General features: G+C 37.9%; 1 protein-coding gene across 1 annotated transcript; it reads right to left on the bottom strand.

The window, feature by feature from the left end:
* Positions 1-294: 294 nt before the first annotated feature.
* MTDH (metadherin) lies at positions 295-22018 on the bottom strand. The gene is made up of 13 exons (XM_007435093.4): positions 21323-22018; positions 14780-14881; positions 12063-12147; positions 11050-11226; positions 9217-9285; positions 7803-8039; positions 7304-7390; positions 5599-5697; positions 4702-4829; positions 4149-4268; positions 3182-3298; positions 2284-2440; positions 295-1868 (listed from the first exon to the last, which is right to left on the bottom strand). The coding sequence occupies exons 1-13, from the start codon at positions 21785-21787 to the stop codon at positions 1798-1800; spliced, it is 1914 nt and encodes a 637-aa protein (XP_007435155.1). The 5' UTR covers positions 21788-22018; the 3' UTR covers positions 295-1797.
* Between the last annotated feature and the right edge of the window lie 3320 nt (positions 22019-25338).

The raw sequence follows: 25338 nt of genomic DNA on the forward strand, positions 1-25338 counted from the left end.
AACATCCTTTTAAAATTCATTGTTGAACACTCTATTGGGGTACCAAGTATTTTCAGGGATACCATTTTATCCTGATAAAATATTATCCATGAGCTCCCTTCCCATAAATAACACAATGCTATCAATTTGCTAGATTTATTTTAACAAAATTGATTTAGAAATGTCACTGAATTAAACAAACATCTGAACATGTAAACATCTGCCATGTTCCTGAAACAGGAGTTAATACCTGTGCACATTAGAATTCATTAGGAACACTATCAATTAATAAGGCTTGTCTTCAAAACAACTAAATCCAGTTTGTTGCTTTAATTGTTCTTGCATTGCAAGTTAATTTTACGAAACTTTTCAAATGTACACAATTAGACATTATGGGAGAGTCAATAGTACCATTGGTTACAGCTGTTACAAGTTTTCTGCCACATGAAAAAAAAAAACTAAGCCAATCACATCAAATAATCATGGCTTTTCTTTAATAGATGTTCACCAAGTTATGTTAATTATGGTCCTTTAAACACACACAAACATTTCATAAAGGCTATATACAGTTGTACATGGCTGAGCATGCACTATTCATAGATACCTGCCTGTTTAACGTGATGTCATTATAGTGCTTGAAAATGACGCAGTTCAACTCCCATTTTAATCAATAATTACAAGTGGAAAGATGGTTTGTTTTACAATTGCTGTAGTTGCATGATTTTTTAAAAAAATACAAAACAAAAAACAAAATGCTAACCCCATTTAAGAACTCTAGGTACAGATTCTACATAGGTTAAGGCAGTAAAAAAGCACTTCCTGATACAGGTGGTCTCAACATCAATTAAATCTGTCTTGAAGCCATCATTTCTCTCTTCATTCTCTACCACATCTTTGAAGAATTAAAAAAAATCCAATTGAAAAAAGAAAGAAAAAGAAAAGCAATAGTGGCAGAGAAATGAATCATGGCTTTCAAAATTATTGGGAACAAAGATTAAAGGGCACCAACTAAACTACTTTAGAAAGGAATAAAACATGAGGCTCACTTGAACATATTGCCTCAACAGCTTAAAATTATCTGAGAATTTAAGTAGAAAAATACCAGAAGCAACTTCATGAACCATGTTGTAGTTTTAATAAAGTTTTTTTTTAGTTTCTTGATACATACATTTTTGCAAATTTTGCATTAATCCACTGTTTTTTTGGCTGGAAAAATGCTTTTATTGATTGGTTCTAACACAATTCATGTGCACACTTACCCTGAAGTCAACTATCATTCAAGTTGAGGGGTTATTCAAGAATAAACTCTTCAGTGATACTAGCCTCTCTGTAATTATAATTAATTTCATGGTTAGCAGATTTTATTAAATATTAGAAATATATGGCAAATTTGACTAGAGTTCTTTGATTTATGCATTAAACAGATTCAAGATACCACCATTCAGAGTGACATGTATCAGTTTTAAAGACCATTAGAGATATTTAAGACAAATCCTCTTTCTCCAGTGGACAGGAAATAGAAATAATATGTTGTAAACAGGGCACTGTTTTAAAGCCAAGGTTTTAAAAATTACTTTTCCCATAGCTTGAAAATACATTCTTCAATGTGTCTTCCAGTAATGCCATTATTTCCTGTGAAATTAGGTCACCAATTTTTTCCTTCAGTTCCTGTTCTTAAAGATGGTTGTGTTCAAAGCAGTTTTTTTAAAAAAATCTGTTGAAAGTTATATAAAATTCTGTACAGTTTCACAAATTATTGCATAAACAGCATAATCTCCACGACAAGTGTTTCTGCAACACACGTCCATTTCAGAAAATTCACGTTTCCCTTCTGGCTTTTTTCTTCTTTTTGATTTGCTTGGGTGATTCCCAGCTCTCTTCAGACTTGGCTAAAAATTTAAGAAAAATCAAGAAGTGTATTTAAATTATATTTATTACACTTATTCATACATTGCATTCTACTGACTTAATCTAGTAAAGTACACAAAAAAATGAGAGATTCTATTAATATATCAGAATTTAAACAGCATTTTTTGTCTTTATGGCTGTAAAACTTGTGTTTTTTGATACTGTAATACTTAGTGATGTATTTTTACAACATGGATATAATTTCCATTTAGAAACTGTTCATCATAGGTTACCACACACTAAAATACTGGAAGAGTAAATGTGAAACATCTGTATGCAGGATACTAGATCTGCATCTGAAGTAAGATCTGTTTGGTTTTAAAATACAGTTATAATAACTATACAAATATAATGTTTTATAAGTCTTGTATGCATTTGATATAAGCAATTACTTACTTTGCGGTGGAGGCACACTGTTTTGCTTAACATTAGAAATAACAACTTCTGCCTCCTGCAGCATCTGTGGCACTTGGGAAATTATCTTTTCAGATTCACTCTCTGATACAGGTACAGATAGTTCAGTAGAAACAGCAAATGAGGACATCTCCTTCGGCTACAACAGACATTGTAGATCAGAATACTGTGTTTTTGACATCTTCTGATATCCAATTGAAAGTATGTGGACAGGACATCTTTTGAAATGTTTGCTTAACCATATAGAACACCAAAGCCCATACGTAACACCCTCACCAAGCAAAAAATCCCAAATGCATCAAACTAGAACCATATAAAATAGGGTAGCTCTATGCATCAAGTTATAACTCTCTCTTATACGTTTTCTGGGATTTTGGCCAGAAATATTTATAGAACTAATCTGCTTTCCAGACGCTGCTGTGATTGAAGCCATTTCTGGGTCTTATTAGATGGAAATTCCCATGAAAGTAATACTTAACTTTTCTAAGAAAACAGGATAGGGAAGAATCAAGGGCTGTTTAAACTGTTTTAGATTGAAACCAAGCAATATGGTGCTTGTAGTACCTTCATTTTCACCTGTGAACTGTCATGGTACCACAACGCTACTGCTGGGTGAACGCTGGGAGAGAATGCTTTCTTCTTGCTGATTCTTTTTAGTGACACAGTCTCTAGTCAGCGGTATATCACTACTGTTTCCCTGAATCTAACTAAAATGTATGGTGCCTATCCAAATGCTGAAAATGTCAATTTAGCATATTTAACTAATAGTTTCAAGCTATTAGTGCAGCAGGCTTACAATGGTGGAATTGTTTTGCAACTTAGCTTAAAGAAGGAAGGATTGACAAATAAACAGACACTAGCATGCCCTTTTAATTTATACCTCAGCTTGTTCACTAGTGCTGACGGTCTTTAAAGAGAAAGTTATCTCCACTTGTTGAACTTTTGAGGTATCTTCTGGAAATTCTTCTCCAGCATGTCTCTCTAGCTCATCAGAATCCTATATCGGGGAGAAAGATGATTTAGTTTAAAAAGAAAGCAGTTTGGGGGCATTACTAAAATAGAATGAATGAATGAATGAATGAATGAATGAATGAATGAATGAATGCATGAATGAATGAATGAATGAATGAATGGTGGAAACCAGTAAGAAACATAATCTACATACATAACTTTATGCTCACCTGTCAATGATACAACTTTACCATGCAATATTAGTACAGAAACTTTTTCAAATGGTATAGTCACATCATTTCCACCCTAATTAGCTTCTAAGATACAATGAGTAAACATGAAACAAAGGAGAAAACTGTCTTTTGTCCTGAGGTTGGACCCAGACTTAATCATGTTTTGAACAGACCTAATGGGATTCAAGGTAGTCTCATATTTCAGTGGGTGTACTTCAGAAGCAGGCAACATACTTTTCTTTTTAAGGAGGGGAGAAGGCTTCAGTGGGCATGGCCGTAAGGCAGAGTGGGCAGAATCAGTATTTGCTATTTTGTCAAAGGGGTATCTTTCTTAACCTAATTTAGGCTTGACTTAAGCTTATAGTACAATTTTCACGTTTCCTGTCTCAGAACAGCAGGAAACCGAATGTCAGATTAAGACTAAGAACAAGTTTTGAGAGCTGCAGATTGCCCATCCCAATTATTTAAAGCATGACTATGCAAACTCGATTTATACTGAATCCATTCAAAGGGAAGAAATGTATAAATTCTTGCGTGGATTAGGTATCAAGTGTCACCATGACTTAACCTGACCCATAAGAAACATGGATGTAAGCCAGCTAAGGCTTATCCCAGGGTTCACATTAAATTGCCTTCAAAAGGCAAATACTTATTCTGTCTTGCCTGTACAGGAGAGTTAGCCTCTTCTCCCTGCTTTTTCTTTTTCTTCTTTTTCTTTTTTGATTTGCCACTTGTAGTACTTTGTTGAGTTGGTTCTGGCTTTTCTTTCTCTTCATCTGACACCTAATATAAAACCAGAGAGATCCATCAACATCACATCTTTATCCTAACCCTATACAAATGCTATCATTAATATAAATTTTAGCTTCAACCCTTCTCCAGTTATAATTTAACAATAAGCAGCCACATACTTATCAGATGCCACACATATGTGCACTTTTCTTAACAGAATGTGAAAAAAATTGACAAACCACAACTGCAACAAAATTATAACATGCACATGGTGGCGTCATGATGCAAATCCCACCGTTACATACTTATGTACACAAGTCATGTTTTTTGGTGACATGACCTATGTGGACACTTGTCCCGCCGGCCAATCCTATGGGGACATCTTTGGGTGTTCTCTTACAGTTCTTTTTATGAAGTGAGAACCATCAAGCTCAAACAGCACAGGTCTGTCTAACAAGTCCTGCAGCAGCTGTCAACTTGATACCTTCTGAGTTTCAGATAATACTTCTTCAAGTTGTGGAATGGAAGGAGACTTTTCTTCTTCAACCCAATTCCCCCATTCCTCTGCTGGGGCATTCCAATCAGAAGTTGGATCAGCAGAAGAAAGCCCATCTGTGAGAAATAAAGAGGTTTCAGTGGTTCAACTGAATAAGACAGTAAGGTAAGATAAAGAAACCCTATTTTGCAATACATATGTAATTTCACACCATGTATCTTAAGAACAAAAAATGTGGGAGTAAGAATTTGAAATATTCATTCTCAAAACAAATTTAAAAATCATTACCTGATCATTAAAGTTAAGTACTAATCACAATGATAAATTACAAAACAACTCAGTTTCCTGATCTTGCCCTGATGCTAAAGGCAACCTTCTATAAACACAGAAAGTCCTTAAGTTCAAAGTAGAATGACAAAAATAAAGGCTAGTGGATCAGTACTTTAGAGCAATCAATTATGGTCCACTACAGAAGAAAAAGTGTAAATTTAGAAGCAACATTGCAATCTAACCCTGAACAAGCTATTTTAAAAATTGCTTTTCAAATCTTTCATTATTGATATAACGCTGAAAGAAACAGTAGAACATGACTGAATAAACACCACAGAGATAGCCATGTAGGTGCTGCATTGGTAAACAAAGAAAAAATAAGATTTTTTTTGTTTAAAAACTTTGGTTTATTTGCCTCTTATATTAAATTTGATTGGATGAACATTTCAAACATTAATAGAGTTGATCAAAGCATGTATGCTTTTCTGCAAAACTATTTTGAAAGCATATGGATAAATATTTGATGTTGTTTACCCGAATGGATGGGAATAAGAATATGAATGCAAGTAAATACAAATTAAGCAAAACTAGGTAAGATTTTAAAAAGGAACATACTTAACCCAGACCATTCGTCATCAACAGGTGCCTGGTTACGATTTAAATCCCACTGAAAATCTGCAGTACCAGGCTGGGAAACAGATTCGCTACTGGATCCTAAAAAAGGGAGAATACATACGCAGTTACTCCATGAGAATGATATGTAGGGTCATCATTCCACAATAACAGTTATCAGATGCAGGTAGCCCTCGAGTTACAACCATTCATTCAATGACTGTTCAAAGTTATGACAGCACTGAACAAACGGTACTTACACCTGGTCCCCGAAGTTACGGCCGTTGCAGCACCCCATGGTCAGGTGATCAAAATTTGGGCCCTTGGCAGCCTGCCCAGACTTACAACCACAGGCACAACTCCTCCCACCTACCCTTTGGCCACCTTAAACAGCGGTACTCCTTGGAGGCGGCGCTGGGGCAGAAGTAGAGGCTTGGATCCTTCAGTAGTCTCAGCCAGCTGCCACCAGTGCCATGGAATGGGACCTCGAGCCCTGTGCCATGGCTAGCCACCCCAGCCCCACAACGCAAAGTCCAGCCATCCCCCACTACCCTGCGCTCTGTTGGCCCTGCCACCCTGCACTCCACTGGCCTTGCTGCCCTGTGCTCACTAGCCCTGCTGTCCCCAGCTGACCTTCACTGTCTTCCTCCTGCTGCTGCTGAGGTGTGTCCAGCCTGGCCTTATGCAAGGCAGCTGCTGGCTGTGCCAGGCTTTCTTTCTGAGGCCACTTATGCCATTGCGATGTTTCGGAAGACTTCTGAGGCTTTTAAAACCTTGCGAGAAGGCCACGCCAGCCATTCTCCAAATTGTGGTAAAGATCAGCTGGGGGTAGCAGGGCTGGCAGGGCCAGTGAGTGCAGGGCAGCAGGGCTGGCAGGCTGAGTGAAGTGCAGGGCAGCAAGGGCGGCAGGCCCAATAGGGTGAATAGAATGCAGGGCGGCAAGGCCGGCAGGCCCAACAGGGTGAATAGAGTGCAGGGCGGCAAGGCTGGCAGGCTCAATAGGGTGAATAGACTGCAGGGCGGCAAGGCCGGCAGGCTTAATAGGGTGAATAGAGTGCAGGGCAGCAAGGCTGGCAGGGTAACTGGAGTGCAGAGTGGCAAGGCTGGCAGGGCCAGTGGGGCACCAGACAGCACGCCTGGCAGAGGCAGTGAAGTGCAAGGCGGCCAAAAGGGCAGAGATGGTGGGGAGATAGGTGGGTGGGGGAAGTTCAAGAGGAGGCAGACCTTTACCTTACTGAGGCTCGGGGCTGGGAGGGACCAAGCCGGGAGTGGCTTGGATTGGGGTCGGTCCTCACCTAATGACTGGTGGAATTCGGTTAACAATGGCAACGGGGAGGGCTGGGATTCCCATTGCTAAGCGATGCGGTCATGCAATCTTGGGCTTTATGACCTCATTGCTTAGCGATGGAAATTCCGGTCCCAATTATCATTGTAACCCAAGGACTACCTGTATACAGGAGATATGGATCAGATTTGCTTCTTTGTTGTCACTAACACTAATGATTCAGCTTCACTGACTTAGACAGCAAATTATTTTCATAAAAAGAACAAGCATATTCCTTCCCTTTTCCAAATGTTGAAAATACACTTAGTTAAACTTGGTGAATCAATAATAGTTGAAATTTTGGATTTTACCAGAATAGAACATGCTATGCCATGAACAGAACAAGTATATAGTTCATTTGTAAAATGTCTGTTAAAAGCATACCAGAGACTGTAGGATTTAGCCCCAAGGAAGTAAATGAAGCAGAACTTTGTTCAGGAGTATTAATTCTTCCATCCACTCCAGACCAAGCTGTTAACAAAAACAACAACTCATGTATGTGTGTGCTCATATCATGAATTTCCCCCCACTGGCAATTAGGAACACATTCCTAAGGCAGGCTCCCACATAACGAAACAAATCTGGATGCTTCTGCATGTGCACAAAATATCATTCCCATTTTAAAGAAGTATAATAAGCATATTATACTTATTATAATTGGTGGATATTACAATTTAGTGGATATTCTGTTTTAACTGACACCCTTCCCTCCTTTTAGACTGAGAGTTTATTGTACTTTGAAAAGTAGGGGATGAAACAATTCCAGGATCAGGAAATTAAGGAAACATTCCTATGTTTTTCTAAGTTCTAGTTTTAGCCCTTTTCCAAAAGGAAAACCAACAAAGGAAAACAAAACACTGGAGAAACAAGCACTTGAGCTTACCTATACCGGGGAATAAAGTACGCTCACCCCAGGTTCTGCCAACCAGGGATACTCCCCAATCCTTCCCATTTCCATTATCTCCAGCATCTTTCCCCCAAGCTGATGTCTCACTCTTCCTCTTGCTACCTGCAGATGACACTGGAGTCCATTTCTCCTCACTTGCACTAATCTGAGGAGAAATCTTAACAGGTTTTTCATTCCAGTTGCCTCCATTTACTGTGGGGCCTTCACTCATTCCTGAAAGAAATTTTAAACAGAGGACAAACGCTTAACATTTGTTTGCTGTTAAAGGTGGTAATAAAATAAACATATGTTACTGCAGATTATAATCTGAACATTTTCCAATAATATTTTATCATTGCTACTATGTTCTTAGGAACCAACTTGTTTCTGGCTTCGTACTTCAATATTCATTTTGACCCACAATTTTCTTTTAACAACAGTTGGCTATTCATTATCTGATCACGATAATCAAAGTAGATAGCACAGTTGTTACATCTAAATTATCCAAATATCAATTTAAGTAGTTTCGCACTTCAGACAAATAGGAAAGTATGGCTAACATGATTTCTGGATTTGTGTAAAGAGGGGAAAAAACTGTTGCTGGCTTCCATTTAGGATTATTCAATTTTGGCATATTATCTCTTGTATTAGTTATCCAAAGCAATCACTGCAGAATGGCCTTAAAGTCCCTTTAAAAAGCTGAATTTCAACGTATATGTTTCCCAGTTTATAGTTACAGTTATTACATGGAAATGGATGAGTAGAGGAGTTATGTTTTCGTCTATCAAATAGTATCCAGAGGACAATTAAATCTGACCATTTAATTTAAATTTATACTCTTTTTCTACTGTGCACATTTCAGAACTATCACAGAATTACTCATGTAAAATTTACTTATGAGTAAAGTAAGATCAGTCTTGAAACGTCATATTCATTTAAACCTAGATGAAATTCATGTAAACCTCAACTTCATTTGAATTATCTGAATATTCATGAGCCTGGTTTATAATATACAAAAGGTTTTTTAATAGAAAATAATTAAGGCTAGAGTATACAGAAAGTGAAAATATGCAACATAAGTTAGGAAAGAATTGTATAGCCCTTGTGTTAAACATTCATATAAAACATTAGTTATCTGAGTGATTGGGTAAAAGTTGGGAAACTCTGGCATTCTCACTATGCATTGTACTCGTCCTGCTAATACATCTGATGCTATACCTCACAACTGGTCATGATAGAGAGTTACAAACTATTCATCAATATCTAGCATGAATTATCTTGCACTATTATGATACGTCTGATTTCTTGCCTCTGATATAAATCAATGCACAAAATTCTAGGTGGTATCAGAACTCCAAAGGGCTGCATTGCAATAACAACAACAACAACAACAACAACGCTAATTACATACCTTGCTGGATTGTGGCATCACCTTTTCCAGATTTAGAATTGCTAATTTGAACATTCAAAACCGGATCACCTTATTTAAAAACAAAGGAGATATCTTAAGTCTGTTGTTTTATGCAGATAGATAGGCAGCACAAAGCCTAAACCCAAGAATCAGAGATTTTATATTTCGTTCAAAAAAATATCTAGCCATCACGTTCTGGAACACAATGTTGTTTTATTTTGGTAAAAATGCAGATTTTGTGGCCTAAGAGTAAACCAGAAATCATATTTATAATAATCTCAACATGCTAAGAGATACTGCAGATATTATTTCCTTAGTAGATATGTATGACTTGTCCAGAACTAGTGAATTTATTCTCTTTTTTAAAAGTTATAAACAGTACCAGTATTTTTGATCAACAGTGTTGGCAACTGAAAATATGCATTAATATCTTCTAGATGATCAGTATTTTTTTTTTTATGGAACAAACCTGAGTTATAGAAAACATAAATTTTATTCATACAGCAGTTGTGCTGTCATGCCATAAATATCACAGCTAGAGATTTATTCTCTATTCTAAAGCTTAAAGTAATATATAATTCAAAATATTCCATTTTTAATGCGGTGAGCTTATTTATATTTCCTTTGCATCAAAGGTAATAAACAAAACTGCTATGAAAATATAATTCTGATCTGTTATTTACTATTCTTGTCTAAATTAATTTATCTGGCATAAACAATACAAATGATCAGTTTGCTAACATGTCCATTTACTACATAATGGCTGGATATACACATAATGTTACACCATAAACCACAGCTCACAAACCAGAATGGATTAATATAGTGTATGAACCTAGCCAATATGTAAGGGAAAAAGTGCACATGAACAGGCAAATAAATGAGATAATCATCCTCTAAATCATGCAAGTAACAAAGAAAAATGAATACAATTCCATCATGCTTGTGAGATCACCAGGATATTTTGAAAAGTGTCAGGTATCTATAACAACAACTTAGTGTGTGCGTGCATTTGCGCGCATTACTAGAGTAATATTTTTAATGTCACTAGCTACAAATTTGGTATGTCCTTCATTCATTCACCTGAATTTCAAAAAAGGCTGAGAATGCCTATAAAAAGCTTACGGTCTTGTCTAAAGGAAAAGTTATTGCAGCAGGTTATAAAGATTTAATTTACCTGTAGAACATAAAAATGTGATCTTATTATTTTAAACTACATGTCCTTTAATTAGAAATAAATTACACATTACAGGATATTTAGAGTGGCACAAGGACTAACTTACTTGCATCAATTTAGTAAACTAAAGTAAACTGAACAATTCCAAAACTAACAAAAGAGAAAGGTACATGGGAAGACTATACATCAAAACAGATGGCTCTAGGTTGATGGTATATCAAAATACATCATCTATTGATCCTTACACTCAATGTTTTAATCAACAATAAATATTTTAGAACATCTTTAATTATATATAAAGAAGAGCTTTCTTTATGAAACATTCTTTATATTACAGTACAGGTAGTCCCCAGGTTAAGAACGCTGTTTAAGGACAATCCATAGTTAAAAATGGAGCCTACTACAGCAAAATTTGAGTTAAATACACAATGATTCGAGTTAGATACACGATGGGTTGAGTTAATTCCCCATACTACTTATACAGTATTATACAATAACACTGTTCCAGCTTACATACAAATTTGACTTAAGGACAGACCTTGAGAATGGAACTTGTTCTTAAACTGGAGACTACCTGTACTTACTTTTTCTTACAGATGTTCCTGCCTATCCTTAAATATGAGAAATAAGAAAGTACAAGAAAAATCATGATTCACCTTTATTTTTTCTAGGACCAACTGAAAACGATATTGCAGATGTTAGCTGTTCAGAGGATACTGTAACTGGGATTTCCATGGATGGTAAATTTGATTCTGACCCAGCATCAGTCAGTACCTTGTCACGTTTACGTTGTTGCCGTTTTTCTCTGTTGCTGATTTTTGTTTCCCATGCTCCTGAAAGAGCCATAAGAAAGCAGTGGTTACAAATGAGGAAGTAATGTACTTTTCAAAGTATATATAAGGAAACTTAAGATGTTACTCAGAAGTTTGTCAGGAATTATCAAATGAGGTTATCAGATTGTGATGTAACATACGATCAGAAGTGTACCCCCAGCAATTGTCTTTCATATTATTATTACATTAAATTTGGATGCTGACAAACCTTTGCAGACTCACATGGCTTACAACAACATACTAAAATATACAGGTATATCTTGCAGTTCTCACTTTTGAATATCCTTGTTGCAAATGTAACTCTGGCTGACCTGAAACTCTGTAGATGAAGTTTTTACAACGATTAAGGAAGAATTATTATGCTAACAAATAAATTGACACATTTCTAAAACACACCGAAGTATCTGACTGCTTCCCAAGATTTAATATGCAATAATATGTTTAATTCCGCTTTCTATATATTGGATACATTTTAATATTCCAAAAGGATTCTTAAAGCAAACATGCAGACTTCCAAAATTCTATGCAAAGATTGACCTGTTAATATGAAGATCACCCTATTAAAAGATTAGAAACATTTACTCATTTTAAGATGTGAATATGATGAACTATGAATTCCTTAAATATGGCTCACATCCAGAATTTGCTTTCTGTGGACAAAAAGGTTCCTTTCATTTGTAAAAAGCTCAGGATCCAGAGGAATCCTTTTGGTAAAATGGAAGTAATGCTTGTCATCCATTTCTTCCTCCCACTGCAATTTCCTCCCAAAATTTACATTGGAAGCTGGAAGACATCTTGTAATAATAGGGAAATGTAAAGAATGTGTTTTTCAGTACCTTCATCAGCTTCCTTTCCATCACCACGTGACTGATCCTGAGCTGTTTTAGCATCTCCTTTTGTTTTTTTCCTATTTTTCTTTGACTAAAATAGAAGGAAAATATTTTCTCTCAGAATTAATTAATGCTATCAAAATGCCTGAAGGTGAGCATCAGGAGTGGCACTGGAAACATGATGAAGTTATAAACTAGAAGGGCACTGCTTCACACAGACATTCAATTTTTCAAGAACTAGAAAATGCAGACACATTCGTTTCATAAAAAACAACAGTACCTTGATTCATATTTCTTATGGAAGATACACTTTTAACTGACAAAATACCTTAAAGACCCAATTTTAGATACACAACTAGAAGTAAGCCTCTTTCAGCTCACTGGGCCTTACTTCTGAAAAGGCTTGTATAATACTGAAATATTACTGAAAAGAAGTATGCCAAATAACAAGAGTCAGTACTTTTAAAAATGTATGTGCATCAAGAAAGTATTGAAAAACCAAGATTATAAAAGAAAAAAATACACAATATTCTTTTTAAAAACAGTACATAGTTTAGGAAAATATACAAATATACTTGTAATTTTAAGAAATATGAAATGTCAAACTTTCATAACCAATCTATGTCCAAAAATATTTCCACAGAGAAGTATATTATTCTACTAGGAATATAACTGTTAATATATTAACTACTGTTAATTAAAAAAATAGAGATGAAATATGAGTAAAATATTTGCTGTACTCTTCCTTTTTCCAGCCGTACTTCCAGGGATGGTTCTGAAATAGAACAGGGGCTGGAGAGGGGAGGTCGGTTTGCTCCCTGCACATGTTGGTGCCTCCCTGAAGAAACGGTGCCTCCTATGGGGCTTGTGCAGTAGCCATGTAGTCCCAAGAAAATATGCATTTGAGTAAGGAGGTCACAATCATCTTGCAGATATACTTTAATCTTCCACTGTTTTGCTATAGTAAATCTGATAGCTAACAACAAAAGACAACTATCAGTGTTGTCAGTTACTAGGTTTCTCCCTCAATTAAACTATTTTCAGTTTAATTCTGGGGTGCAGACCATGCTGCCCATGGCATCTTATTTTACCTTCCTCTAGCTCTTTGTCCCACATGATTTGAATTTTTTAAAATGATCTTTTAATTTAAAAACAAAGAGGAAGCTGGCAGATATACGGCCATCGGCATGATATTTATTTTCAAGAAAGCCCATGGACCCCTAATGAGGCAAATCAAGCTTCTCAGAAAAGATATGGTGGGTAGCTGCAGACTTATGCTTTGTTTGAAGCATGCTTCCCTGTCCAATAAAGAAAGGGAAAAGAAAATGAAAACGATAGCGACCATTTTGTAGACTTGTGAGCAGCATTTCAACATTCGCCTTTTGATAAATGGAGGCTTTATGACTGGCCATAACAACATGACAGCTGTTCTGTGAATAGACAAGCCTGTCCCTAGCAGTCATTTACTGAAAGGCTCACAACATGTCTCAAAATAGTGACCACTAGCCCCAAAGGGCTGGGAACCTCTGATCTAGCCTACATAAACTGTTTAGCATGTCAGTGTGGTTTTGGACATTGTAAAAATATCTGCCAGGACATTTCATACGATCTCCTACAGAGATTTTAAGGTATATATTCTTTGATGCAGTAACTTTAGGGGGTTGCAAATGAGAACCATTTAAAAATGTTCCTCATAAAATGAAGGGGCAAGTTCATCTTGAAGGCCTTCTTATATGGAGCACAAATGTAAAGTATTTGAAAGCTACAAATAAACCCACTATTCCTGAGTAACAACAACTGTCTTTTTAAACTTAATATGTACATTTGGAATACATTTTTTTTAATCCACTGGCTGTCCTTATCCAGAATCTGAAATAGGGAAGGAACTCAGAGGAAAATAGATTATAAGAGTTCCATGATCTGTTTTGTATTACATTAGAATGACGGTAGCTGGGTATCAAACTGGTTTAAAGATACAAATATGCACCTCAAAATAAGGAACAAGGTGGTCATAGCTATGAAAGCCAGTGTTGTCTAATAGTTAGGCTGTTGGACTGAGAGGTAAAAGGGGTTTGGGTAAATTATTATTTTTCTATCAGCCTACTTTCTCACAGGGTAAATGTTGCAAGGCTGAAGGAGAATTCTAGTCATGCTACCTTGATCTTTTGCAGAAAAGGCTGGATATACATCTAATGGTTAAATAAAATAATAAATATCCAACACAAGAATTTGATCTTTACACTGAAAATTGTATTATGGTTACTTCATGCAAAAATCCACCTCATTTTTCTCATGAAAAATAATCTAGTATAAAAAGAAATATTGTTTATCATTAAACAACTGAGAGTCAGAAGCTTTTGCAGAATTACTGCATATAAGATATTTACTAATAGAATCCAGAATCTTCTATTGATCTCTGCACAGCTGTAACACTGCAAAGAGTCTTAGGAAACATAAAGCGTCCTGTTACTTTGTAAGCCCTTCAGAAGACAGGAGAGACTGTTTCTCTAGGCTCAGAGTGATTCATCCTGACACAAGTCTCCAAGACACAAATCATGACTGATATGAAAACCATTCTTGGAAGGGACTCATTATTTGTCATTAAAGTAAACTGTGACTAATCACCAACTCCAGCAAAATATAGCAAAGGTCCAGTTTAATGCTGGTTTTGAACTAAAAGATTAAAAATAATACTTTTTACCATTCATTAACCAATAACCAACCTTTTCTGTTTTCTTTTCCATATCCAATGTCTGCTTCAGGTTCTCTCTTCGTGTTGTCTGTATTATTTCTTCAGACACTTCATGAGCTGGTTGACCATTAAGCTGAATATATATTAAAAAAAATCATAAATTTTATGCAGCATGAACAAGCCTATCTATAGTAAATACTTAATTACTGTGCAATATAAATATTTAATTCTAATGAAATCAGCTTATTTCACAAATTAAAAGTCTTTATCAGTATCTTATCAATTATCCACGGGTACTGCGGCTTAAAATGCTTAGAGGTTGGTCAGCAGTATTATCATTAATATATTATTATTATGCTATTCATAAAATTTTTATACTGCCTCTATTGATTCTATTCAATCAACAATAAAAACATGAAATAAACAGTCCATAAATGAAAACTCAACCCCTTCAAACTAGCACAATGTAACTAAAAATGGTTACCCAGTCACCATCAACTCAAATCTAATGCCTGCTTAAAAAGGATTCTTCAGGACTTTCCAGAATGCCAGGAGAACTAGGGACCAACCTTATCTCTGGGGGAAGCAAGTTTCATAGTGTCAGGGCAACCATGGCGAAGGCCTGTGTTTTAACTGACATCCCTTTCTCCACTCCCTCAATACTCTTATTTTAACATCTAAAATGAAATAACCTAAACTCTAACTTTTCCAGGGAAAGCTGAAATACATGCAGCTTCCTTACCAATTAATCTAAGTTAACATAGTTAATCTAAAGCTTGCTTTCAGTTAAGTATAGTCCAAGGTCACAAAAATACCATTTGGGATTGCATTTGCTATTTGGTTTCACAAGAATGACATTACAATGAAGTAAAGCCCTGCAACATAGTGTTGCAGTTTAGAGGTCTCCTATTCAGGAAGACAATAAACAGAACTTTCATTGCTTTGTTCACAGTTTCCCTGATAAAATATTACAATCCTAAATAAGTTTTACATAATTACACTGTTTGCTTATCCTATTTTCCCTGCTTTAGGTCTTTTCAGGACTGTAAAACACAATTTTAAAGTCTGTTTTAATATAACCCCACCCAGCTTTTGATTCCAGCTGTTGGGGTACTGTAGCTTAAACCGATCTTTCTAAAAATTGAACATTCGTTCAATTCACCATTATAAGCTTTTGGGGCACATTTGTAACAGAAAAGCAGCATATAAAGACTTCAATGACGTTTCTAAAAATATACACATTTATCAGGGTTGATTTCTATCATATGCATTATGATAGAAATGTAATTTGGTAGAAAAGTAAGAAACACATTTCTGAAAAATCTACAGATTAATTTTTATTTAATATGGATTAAGTAGGCAATCCTTGAGATATCCAGCATAATCTGGAATCTTCCAATTTCATGTCTAGAAAATCAAGAAAGAAATCATGGTGTGGGATCCAATAGATTGAGAATGATCAGTAAGAAAAAAAATCCATTTTTTCTCCTGGCACAGAAAATAACTGGTATGACTATTAGCCATGCAGGTTGATATATCCAGCTAAGGAAGACTGCAATGTAAGTGCAGTGGCTAAGGTAGTTTTTGGTCCCTCACAAGTTTTGAAGACAGCCAGAAATGGATTCAAGTTATCAATATAATTCAGTTTTGCTGGAGCTACATCTACATACTGGAAATCTTATCTAGAACAGGAAGTGTGAAAATGACAGGTAAACTGAAAGCTCACTTGGATCTGTGAAAAACTTATGAGGAATAGCACACTACCTCTTTCAGGTGGGCTACAGACCATCCCTTCCAAATCAGATATGATTTATTCTAACCAGATATTAGTTGTGCCATGTAACAGGATAAAGCCCAACACAGGATCCAACCAATCCAACAATCCTAAAAATACATGCTACATTAAGGTAAACTTTTAAAGAAGAAAAAGAGATTCAGAGAATGCAAAAGAGAATGCACAGAGTGACAAACTAAAAGAAAAAGCTGTCCTCTAAACAGTACCATTTTCCTCATTTTAATGACCTGGTAGAAAACATGAGAGCTGTTAAAAGTGCAGAGTAATAACTTTATGCTACGACCAAATAAATAAATAAATAAATAATTAAAATTAAAATACATTGTTTTAAAACCAAACAATACAATTATGGGACTGATACTAAAAACTATGAGTTTGATGTAGAACTCAAGACAGATATCTGTGCAAGACTAGTGCAAAAACTCTGATATCTCCCATTCCAAAAGCAAGATTTTGTCCCAAGGAAATATTGCATGTGGCATACTGCAGGATTCCTGAACTTTTTAATTAATTTTGAGAGGATATGGACACTCCCATGAAATTGCTGCCGTACTGCACATGACAATCATTAAAAAAAAAAAAAAGTTTATCACAAGACAAACTGGTAAGGTTGTTCCCCACCAACTCTCTAGTTTTGCATCTATTAGGATACTTTTGACCACCTGAACTCTCTACTTTTTGCCTTCTTTCCCCCTTGAGCAGTGGGTACATGTCCAAACTAATGTTTGGAAAGCAGCTATCTACCTTCTTTGTTCTAAATTTATATGGAGGCATTATTAGAAATGCAGATTATCCTCAAAGTTCATGCTTTATCAAGGCTAGCACCCATATAATATTTATATATATACACACACACACACAAAGCAAGAGAGCGCTAAGAACAGTAAGCTCTAGGCTATACTCAGCCACAGACACTTATTCGGTGACATTGGGCCACTTACTTTCTTTCAGCCTAACTTACCACAAAGGGTTGTTATTGTGAAGAAAAATTGAGGCACTATGCATGCCACCCAGAGCTTCTGAACAAAGGGTTATAAGCCCCAATAAATAAATATATACTGTTTGGGATCCTGGATTGCATCCAGAAGCCACAATTTTTAGTCATATAATTATTAAAAATTAGTTACAGAACTGTAAAATTGTGTACAGTATATGCTGGAAGAGCAAGTTGTTTCAGGAAGATCATTTCCAGATTCTCTCCTTTTTACAAAGATCTAATCGTCATATATTATGCTGCACTACCCAGTAACACTAGTTTAGTTACTTTGTTAAATCTCTAGTTGGAACTTTGTAATTTTGATTGAAACAAAGAACCCTGTTGAAAGTTATCTAGTCCTTCAGCCAGGTTACACAACATTTTGTGTGTGTGTGTTTGTGTGTGTAAATAAAGCAAGGTTTGAAAATCCCCCCACACACACTATAAAATTTAAGAACTGTATGTATACTGAGTTAGAGAATGGGACTGTGTCACAATAATGCGGACAAAGCAGCTCTTGACATGGGGACAGCCATTTCCCTCCTTTCTCCCACTGAAGTTGATTATAGGATTGTACATGCAGTCCAAATACAGCAGTTCTAAATTTAACTTTCTCCACTCTATGCTAAGCTATGGACCCAGCTATGGTTTTCATAACGTACACTGATCAGGTGTGATCAAATGTGGAGCACGCAGAATAGGGATTTAAATTTTGTGTCAACTGTAAACTGCTTTCAGTAGTTTTTGAGCAAAACTGTGGTACAGAATTCCATTAAATACTATAAGCAAGAAGATGATATGGCATGCAACAGAGAGATTACACACTTTAAATAACATACTTAGGGTTTATAAATACTTCATTTAGAGTTAATAAACAGAATTCTGGTGATGGGAACTATAAAAAATGGGTAGTTTGCATAAAACAAATTGGCCTCATAACACAAATGCATAGTCAGAAAACTGTACAAGATACTAGGTCTTGGGGATCCAGGACCAACACACTAGAACTTAATGTTGCCGGGTAGAAACCTCATAGATAAAATAGTAATACTTTGTCAGAATAATTTCTATCGCAAATCTCTTTCCTTCCCCATACATATGAATATCATGTCTTCTCTGAACTCTATTGTTCAACACTCTTCTCTCTCATGGGGAATGTTGTTTCACACGCACCAAGAAGGAACATCTCTACATGCAGGCAAGCTCTCAACTGGCAAAGACCAGGCACTTCACTATAACTGTTAACACTAGGTCTGTGCAGCTCTCTAGATTTGAATGGGTAAAGGTGCATGTAGGTACTCACATTAGACCTGTCAGCAACTCCTTAAAGCAGCCATGTTCTTTCCTGGAATAAAGTAGCTGTCCTCTGTGGCTACTGTATGGTACAAGATATGTTTAAGGAGTTGCCAATAGGTGCTACATGGATGTCTACAAGTGCTCCAAAGCATCTTCTTCCTTCAAATCCAGAGCACTGCACAGTCTAAATATCACTGGTAGCCAAATATGATCAGCTTTGTCTTGCAGAATTATAACCTGAATGAACAGAGCAGAATAATCATTGCATACAAAAAGTTCCACTGTAAATCTAAAAGGAGAAAGAATACACAATACTTACAATCACTGCAATTTCCCATGCCATTCACTGAGCGGGGGAAAGCACTCAGCAGTTAACACTCTTCTGTCATTCCCTCATCTCCTTTGTATCTAAATTTCTATGACACTCTCTCACACTTTCAGGATCCATTCTGCACCCCTTTCTTCTCTGCAGTGCACAAGGAAAGCCTATTCCATGATCAGCACCCTGCCATAGGGGTGTTTCCAGCTGTTTCTTTGTGAAGATGGTTATCTCCTTAGACTAAAGGACTCACTTCCTCCACCTCTGTACATTACATAACAGACAGGTATGCAACAGATGAGGAGTACTGCTTGCACAGTATGGGGCAATGCACCCTGGCATCTACTGAATGTCTAACGCACAGGAGGCCTGCTAATTGAATGACCCCCCTCCTTTTATCTTAGCAATCTGGGGCTGTAAGAGCAAGAACAGCAACTTGAATTGTGCCCAGTTTCTGAACAGCATAAAAGCAGCTTATCAGAATATGTGAAATTGCCAAATGGCAAGGCTTTTGAAAGAAGTGCTTTGCTATGCAATTAATGCAAACAAACTACAGCACTTTTAAAATCATTTTTGCAAAAAACACAGCTCCTTTAGCAAGGGAAGTGCTTCATTTGCACTAATGGATATTGTAAACACCTCTTTCAAATGCTTTGCAAAGCTCTACCAAAAAGTAGGTTTCCAGAAGAAAAAGCAATTGTAAGGGGTTGGCAGATTCCCCTGGAATATTAAGATGCAAAGGTGGATTCAGAGAAACATACAAATTGTGATTTCTCTTTCAGAGCATGAATTCCAGAACAAGCAATCTAATTCTTTTTAAGACCAATAATAATTCCATTCATTGGCTTAAAACGAGTGTAAACAAGCTGATGCTCCTCAGATAACCTGGATTTCAATGCACAATCAGTGTTATCAAAGTTAAGGAATTATGGAAGTCATTGTCTAAGATATCTGGAGACCATCAACTTGCCAACCACTGATTCAGAAATTACTTCACTATATAAAGAAAATAGTTGAACTTATCCAAATATAACCAAGAAGATACAATTCTGAACACAATGTCTCTTAATGAAATTCCAATACCATATTAATGCTTCCAATATCATGCCCACAAGATCGTCACTTTATTTCAAATTCACACTGCACTGCTATTTATGCTTTCTGAAATTGACACAAAAGCAACACATGTATCAGAATCTGAAGCATTATAAAATTTTGATACAAACTTTGGAAATCTAAGTTTACCATGCATTACATATAATTTTAGGCCTATAAATGATCTTTCAAATATGCCACTGCACCTGATAATATGGACACATATTTTTTGTTTCGCACGTAATTCTGAACAAAATTTAAAAGCCTTAAGCACTATTTTATAGCAAACAGCAGAAGGGCAAAGAAATGTTTAAGTCTGCTATTATATTTCTATTACAGCTACTGTGAATGTTTATTCATTAGAATATTTAAATATTTCTTGATTCAGAATGATCAAGCAATTAATATTTATGCTAAAAAAAGTTCAACTGAATCAAATTACTGAATTCTATACCTAACCTTAATATCAGTTGATTAAGAAACATTTTATCAACACCAAGTGAGCAAATGTTAAAAAGTCTGACCTTGTAGTCCAACCAAGGGCTATTGCTTCACAGATTTTCTGTGTAGAAAAGTTACGAAACTCAGATATGGATCCTCAAATTTCAGTCACACATGCACAATTATTTTGACAGATGCATGCATTCTGGAATATTTATTTACTGCTTCTTATTAAAACATCTGACCAAATAGTTATCAATTACTATGACATTACTTATAAAGAAAAAAAAAACTTTAGAAAACCAGTAGTATTGTAGTAAGCAACCCCGCACAAGAGCAATCACATGACCACTGCAACGTTAGAAGGCTCTTAAAAGATTGCAGATTATTGCAGTGATATGAAAAATCTAAAGACCTACTACACTGTTCTGGGCAACCCATTTTCTGACAGTAAGAACACGGAGAAGGCATGAGAGGATACAATACACGCGTAAAGAAGGCAAGCACGAGCAACTTTTCAAAACGGAAGAGCTATGCAGAAAACACAAAATCCTAGCGAGGTAAAATGTACTGAACCCAGGCCCTTCCAGCACCCTCTACCTTCTTCCACCCCTTCGGTGGCCACTCTCACACCCGTCGCCCTGGCACCCACCCTGCCAGTTTTCTCCGCTGCCTTCTTTTTATTGCGCTTCTTCTGCTCTTCCCCTTTCAGCAACAGCATCGTGGCAGCCCCAGGAGCCCCCTTGTTCGGGCCACCGCTGCCGCCTCCCGTCAGGCCCGGGGTCGCCGCCGCCGCCTCCTCTTCCTCCTCCTCCTCCTCGTCGTCGTCGTCCTCCTCCCCCGCCTCGGTCACCCTCCTGGAAGGCTTTCTGCGAGCATCCCCTCCTCGGGCGCAGGCCGCGGCCCACAGGAGCCCCAACAGCAGCAGCAGCGCCAGAAGGGACGTGGAGAGCAGGACGAGCCAGGTGGGCAGATGCTGCGGCTCCAGGCTGGCAGGCAGCGGCAGGCCCAGCTCGGTACGCAGAAGGCCCACTCCGGCCGACAACACGTCCCGCAGCCGGGCCGACACCTCCTCGGCCTGCATGGCCACAGCCTCCAGCCAGTTCGGCACAGCCATGGCTCCAGCGGACACCGAGCAGGCGCTCACGTCACTGCCAACACATCGCCTCGGTACCAGTTTCGGAGGCCCTCGGCGGTTCCGCCGCCCTTCCGCTCCGTCGACAGGCAGAAAAAGGCAGCGATTGGCGCCTCGCTTCGGCGAGGAGAAGCGCCTCCTCAGCCTCCCGCGACCCAAGAGCGCAACGTCACCCTCCGCCGCCGAATGTCGGCGGCCGCAGCGTCCAAGCGCGCACGCGCGCCTGGAAATGCCTTGCACGGGGCGACGAGGACGGTCACGTGGGGCTCAGGGGGCCGTCGGTTGGGGGGCGGGCAGCGCGCGGCCGCGTAGCTGTCTCCTCCATCTTCATTGGTTGGCGGCTCCCCCCGCCCCGCTTTTCTTCTATGATCGGAACCGAAGAGATGCTCCTGACGAGCCTGACAGGGCACGTCACGCCTTGCCTGGGATTGGACAGTGGCGAAGTTGTAAGGAATCTCGACGTGGCAGCGATTTCCTCACGGAGGCAAGCGAGGGGAGGAGCTGTTGCTCTCGACCTCACCAATCAGAGACTTGGAGGGAATAAGATTGACACAGTGCCTCATGGGAGGGGGAGTGCGTCTTTTTAAAAAAAGATTTATTATTTAACATAATATTAATAAAGGAAGGTTATTATTATTGCATTTAATGTCCCTGCTGATGTATCATTTAATATCTTCAGTATGTTTTCTCGTTGTCGTTACGTTGGATCTTAATCATATAAGATAACGATAATTATTTTTAAATCAAACTAAAGGCACCCGAGCCAGCCTCCAAGGCGTATTTCCTTTCCGCCCTAGCAGGAAGAAAAAAACACGGAGCGAGGATAAGATTGCAGCCGTAATCAATGGCTGGATTTGAAAACACACGTGCAGACACGCCTTCAGATGACCACTAGATGGCAACGAAGAGCTCCGGAGCGGGTGTTACTTATTTGCTGCCATCTAGTGGTCAGGGCTTTGTAGCCCAGATATAGTAACCCTGTACAGTATTCCTTAAACTCCTAGTGAAATAAAGCATAGAATCATTTTTAATGTTATTTCTCAGTTTTAATGCATTCAGGGCTAGCTAAGCCAGGCAGGCAACTTACTGTTTCAAGGGGGCAGAACAGCAAGTTTTGAGTCCACTGAAAGTGTGTGTGTGTGTGTGTGTGTGTGTGTGTATGCGCGTGTGTGCGCCTTCAAGTCTGTTTTTGACTTCTGGCGTCTGCCTGGACTAGTCCCTGCAGTTTTCTTGGTAAGATTTAGGAAGTGGTTTGCCACTGCCTCCTTCCTAGGACTGAGAGACACTGGTCCAAAGTCACCCAGCTGGTTTTGTGCCAAAGGCAGGACTAGAACTCAGAGTCTCCCAGTTTCTAGTCTGGTGCCTTAATCACTACACTAAACTGGCTCTCAGTTTGAAAGTATGGCAGCCAGAAATTGCCCAGAGTGATGGGAGACAACAGGAGATAATAGATGTGTCTGACCAGGGACTGGAGGGGAGGGAGTGTGCCTGTATAAGCCTGAAATGTCAATAAACATCCAGCTGATTCCATCTGCCACTGGTCACCTAATGTTACCGCCTTTTGAATGAACGGATACTGAGATAAATCAGATTTACAGACTTTGCAGATGCCACTAGATGGTTTTGGCTGGTGTGTGTGTGTGGGGGGAGTGTCCTTCTATCAGCACTACTCGGATACAGACGCGTCTAGGGTGATTAAGGCTGCCCAGCTTGTGAGTTAAGAAGATCTGAAGGCAATATCATGGGGACATTGCAGATCACACATATTACTAGGTTGTACTGTGGTAGGTAAAAGTAGGGCAGGTCAGAAAATCAAAAACATAAGTATAATTGGGAGCAGTACATGTGAATTCAGTTCAGGTGTCTAGCAATGCAGTGGACACGGTAAAAACAGCTAATGTCAGAATTTTGAGGAAGAGTAGTTGCAGTTTATTTTTTGCTGATTGGACCATATATGGATTATTATATTCAGTTCTTGGTGCTGCTTTTAAGAACAAGCTTAACACACTGAAGCATATTCTAAAATAGCATGACCAAGATGCTGAGGAGTCTCGAACCTACATGGGGTGAGGCTATGGACCTAAAGAATTGACATAATATGAGAGTGGTCTTCAGTTATCTGAAGACTTGTCACTGAATGGTGGAAGAGGCTTGTTATCTGTTGCTCTAGAAGCAAGACTGACTGACTGACTGATTGATTATGTGCCAGCAAGTCATTTTTGACTCCTAGCGACCATATAGATAGATTTTCTCAATAATGATCTATCCCTAACCTGGTCTTTCAAGTCTCCCAATGGTGCACTCATCACCACTGTAACTGAGTCTGTCTACCTTGCTGCTGGTCATCCTCTTCTTCTCTTTCCTTCTACCTTTCCCAGCATTGGAGCCTTTTCCAGAGAGCTGGGTCTTTGCATAATGTATCTGAAGTAGAATAATTTGAGCCCAGTCATTTGTGCCTCAAGTGACAACTCTGAATTTGTTCAATGATCCTTTGGTTTGTTTTCTTGACTGTTCGTGGTATTCTCAGGAGTCTTCTCCAACTAGAAGGAAGACTAGAACTAAATGTGGAAATACCAAAGCAGCTTTTCACTAAATATTAGGGAAGAGTTGCTGAATAGACATGTAGCAGCTTTTCCACTACTGGAAGTACATAAGCAGAAAGTGAACAGTCATCCTTCAGAGATGATGTAGTTCCATCCTGCACTGGAAAAGAGACACACAGGTTGTCTTTTATGGTGAATCCCAGTTTTGTGGTTCTGTGAAGTCTTACAGTTTGATTGCTTTTTATGTGCTAATAGGAAACTCTTGTGAATATAACGTCTTTGCTAGGCAGACAGGCTCAGACATTTGAGTGGGCTTTAAAGACTTTTCTCTTAGCAGGCAAAAAGTGGATGGCCAAGATTTCTTGGTCTATGAAATATATTCATGTGCGAGTTTTCTTTCCTCTCCAGAAATTATTGCTGCATTAAAGTTCTTTCTGATTTACAGATCTGTTTCAGAGAATTGCCAAACACCTTTTTAACTGTTTCTTTTAAACACATATTTCACTTAAGTGTAGTTCTTTGAGCCCAGCTTATTGATTTGGAAATGAGTGCTTGTAGGTTTATTTGTAACTTGTCATTTGTTCATGAGATTAGAATGTACATACCAGCCAGAGAATGATCTTGTTGCTCTGTGGGAACTAACAAATATGGACAAGTATATCTAGAGTTATAGTGTCTTTTTTAGCTTTCAGCATATTACATGCATTGTATATTGCTTGAGAAAATGCATTATCCATTCTGGAGCAGTTTATTTATTTATTTAAATTTATTGGCTGCCCAACTCTGGTGGACCTTTAGAGGATGTCTCAGAGAATAGAAGATGTGGTACCCTTTCTCATCCTGCATTCTTTCCAAGAATCTTTTTCATCTGATGGAGCTGTGGCTTACAAAAGCTTATAACTTGTAATAAAACTTGTTCATCTTAAAAGATGCTACCAGGCTCTTTCTGATTTTTGTATTCCCTCCAAGAATCCCTTGCATAACATAATC

This window comes from Python bivittatus, unplaced genomic scaffold (genome assembly GCF_059951505.1).
Source record: "Python bivittatus isolate LINGU-HERP-01145 unplaced genomic scaffold, Pbiv_v1 ctg000590_np1212, whole genome shotgun sequence".
NCBI classification, from domain to species: Eukaryota; Metazoa; Chordata; class Lepidosauria; order Squamata; family Pythonidae; genus Python; species Python bivittatus.

What these genes read in the sequence shown, in the direction of transcription:
- MTDH (XM_007435093.4), bottom strand. Translation starts at nt 21,787, where the DNA reads ATGGCTGTGCCGAACTGGCTGGAGGCTGTGGCCATGCAGGCCGAGGAG. An exon ending in TATTATCTGAAACTCAGAAG is followed by an intron (nt 4,269 to 4,701) that starts GTATCAAGTTGA and finishes GTTTTATATTAG; the next exon opens with GTGTCAGATGAAGAGAAAGA. An exon ending in CAGTGTGCCTCCACCGCAAA is followed by an intron (nt 1,869 to 2,283) that starts GTAAGTAATTGC and finishes TTAAATTTTTAG; the next exon opens with CCAAGTCTGAAGAGAGCTGG.